Source organism: Manacus vitellinus, unplaced genomic scaffold, assembly GCF_001715985.3.
Source record: "Manacus vitellinus isolate BGI_N305 unplaced genomic scaffold, ASM171598v3 scaffold_100_pilon, whole genome shotgun sequence".
NCBI lineage: Eukaryota > Metazoa > Chordata > Aves > Passeriformes > Pipridae > Manacus > Manacus vitellinus.
Window position 1 is genome coordinate 855,241 of NW_021938794.1, and position 2,912 is coordinate 858,152.

At 55.2% G+C, this 2,912-nt stretch overlaps 1 protein-coding gene across 1 annotated transcript; it reads right to left on the reverse strand.

The window, feature by feature from the left end:
- Positions 1-1,292: 1,292 nt before the first annotated feature.
- On the reverse strand, positions 1,293-2,906 carry LOC103766618 (frizzled-2). The gene has a single exon (XM_008933672.3). The coding sequence runs from the start codon at positions 2,889-2,891 to the stop codon at positions 1,392-1,394; it is 1,500 nt and encodes a 499-aa protein (XP_008931920.3). The 5' UTR covers positions 2,892-2,906; the 3' UTR covers positions 1,293-1,391.
- Between the last annotated feature and the right edge of the window lie 6 nt (positions 2,907-2,912).

Sequence of the window (2,912 nt, forward strand, 5' to 3'; positions counted from 1 at the left end):
CCAGAGAAAATGTGAGCTATTTCCTCCAGGAGGGGGGCACAGGAGAGGCCCCCCCTCCCACTGCAAACCGAAAATTCCTTATTTTTTTGGGTTAAAAAGCTCTTTTTTCCCTTGCAAGGCGCTTTGTTCCAGCTGGAGGGAGGCGCTGGCTCATCCCCACGGGGCAGTGGAACTGGGGGGCCCCACAGCATCCATAGGGACCCCTCTCAGTCCCCCAATTTAATCCTTAGGGCTGTTTTGGGGGAAAAAAAAAACCAACAAAACGAAGCCCTCAGGAATAATCTGGTGGTTTTTTTGACTCGTTTCTATTTGGGAAGGATTGTTCAAAAAGGAATTTGGGAGGAAAACTCATCGGCCAAGTTGGGGGGGGCCCAGGAGGAGCCCCCGGGGGGAGCAGCCCCGGCCCAGGGTCTCGTGGGAGTGAACAAAGGGGTGGGGAAAGAAAAATCCACTTTTTTGGGGAGTTTCGAAAGGAGAGCGAGAAAAATGGGCTTTTTATTGGGTTTTTTTGCCTTTTTTTCCCCCTTTTTTTTCCAGGGGCCGCTGGAGCAGCAGCCGGGGGGGGAGCTGGGATGGAGTGGGAAGGGGGGAGCAGGGGGCTGAGGGTCCTCTCCAGGCTCGGCAGCGTTTTTTCCCTTTTTCTCCTCTTTTTTCTCTTTTTTCCCACCTCTTTTAAATTTTTTCCCCAGTTCCTTTTTCTCCTTTTTTTTCTCCTTTTTCTCCCTTTTTTTCTCCTTTTTCTCCCTTTTTTTCTCATTTTTCTCCCTTTTTTTCCTCATTTTTCTCCCTTTTCTCCTCTCCTTTTTTTCACTCATTTTCCTCTTTTTCCTCTCCTTTTTTATCTTCTTTTTTTCTTATATCTCCTTTCCTGTTTTTTCTCCCTTTTCTCCAATTTTCCTCCCTTTTCTCCCCCTTTTTCCTTTTTTCTCCCTTTACACCTTTTTCTCCCCCTTTTCCTGCCTATTTTTCCCTCATTTTCTTTTTTCTTCCTTTCCTCCTTTTTTTCTCCCCTTTCTCCTCCCCTTTCTACTTTTTTATTCTCCTTTTTTTCTCCTCTTTCTTCCCCTTTTTTTCTTCCTGTCCTCCTCATTTACCCCTTTTTTCACCCCTTCCTTTTCCTCCCTTTCCTGCTTTCCCCCCCCCTTTTTCTCCTATTCCCCCTCCCTTTTCTCCTCTTTCCTCCCCTCCATTTCCAAACTTTAAATAGAAATATATATAATTAAATTTACAAATGCTATTTACAGGTTTAATTACAAAAAAAAAAAAAAAAATCAAAGAGAAAGAGAGACACCCCTTAGACGTTAATAAATCTAAAAATAAAAAATATATAATAATCCCCCCCTCCAAAAAACCCCCAAATTTCAGGCCGGATGGCGGCGGGGCCGGGGGGGTCACACCGTGGTCTCGCCCTGCTTGCTGTTGGTGAGCCGGGTGTAGAACTTCCTCCAGGAGTGCAGGGTTTTCCCTGACCATATCCAGAACCCGGAGGTGATGCCCACGATCAGAGTCATGAGATACTTGATCATGTAGACGGTGAAGTCGGGGGTCATGCGGGGGGTGAAGTGCAGCGGGCAGGGGATGGCCAAGCTCTTGCAGTTCTGGCTGATCCAGCTGCGCTCCCAGTGCTCCCGGAACGCCTGCTCGTAGAAGTAGCAGGCGATGACGATGGTGGCCGGGACGGTGTAGAGGACGCTGAAGACCCCGATGCGAACCATGAGCCGCTCCAGCTTCTCCGTCTTGGTCCCGCCGTGTTTCATGATGGTGCGGATGCGGAAGAGGGACACGAAGCCGGCCAGGAGGAAGGAGGTGCCGATGAAGAGGTAGACGAAGAGCGGGGCCAGCACGAAGCCCCGCAGAGGGTCGATGTTGTTGAGGCCCACGAAGCAGACGCCGCTCAGCAGGTCCCCGTCGATCTGCCCCATGGCCAGGATGGTGATGGTCTTGACGGCCGGCACGGCCCAGGCGGCCAAGTGGAAGTACTGGGAGTTGGCCTCGATGGCCTCGTGGCCCCACTTCATGCCGGCGGCCAGGAACCAGGTCAGGGAGAGGATGACCCACCAGATCGAGCTGGCCATGCTGAAGAAGTAGAGCATCATGAAGAGGATGGTGCAGCCCTCCTTCTTGGTGCCCTGCACCACCGTGCGGTACCCGTCCTCCTGGAAGCGCTCGTTGCAGACCACCCTCTCCTCCAGCACGAAGCCGGCGATGTAGGCCACCGACACCATGGTGTAGCACCCCGAGAGGAAGATGATGGGCCGCTCGGGGTAGCGGAAACGCTGCATGTCCACCAGGTAGGTGGTGACGGTGAAGAAGGTGGAGGCGCAGCACAGGACGGACCAGATGAGGATCCAGATGCGGGCGAAGCGGATCTCGTCCTCGTTGAAGAACATGTGGCCGTCGGGCCGGGCGGGCTCGCAGGGCGCCGCGCAGTCCTTCTCCCCCAGGAACTTGTAGTTGAGGTAGCTGGGCACCTTCAGCGCCCGCGGGCAGTGGAAGGGGTGGTCGAGGGTGGCGTAGCGGGGGGCGCCGGGGGTGCCCTGGCCAGCCAGCGGCGTGGCACTGGTGAGCAGCGCCGGCGAGCCGCCGTCCTCCGAGTGGTTCTGCCCCACGCAGATCTGCTCGGCGCCGTGCCGGGGGAAGTTCTCGCAGCGCAGCCGCTCCGGCCACTGGAAGCCGAACTTGTTCATGAGGGCCTCGCAGCCCTGGCGCGCCCGCTCGCAGATGGAGCGGCASGGCGGGATGGCCTGCTCCAGCACCGTGCACACCGGGGCGTACATGGAGCACAGGAAGAACTTCAGCTCCAGGGAGCACTGCACCTTCACCAGAGGGTAGAACTGGTGGACCTCCAGCCCCGCGTCCTCCTGGTTGGTGTGGCCCAGCAGGTTGGGCATGATGGTCTGGTTGTAGGCGAT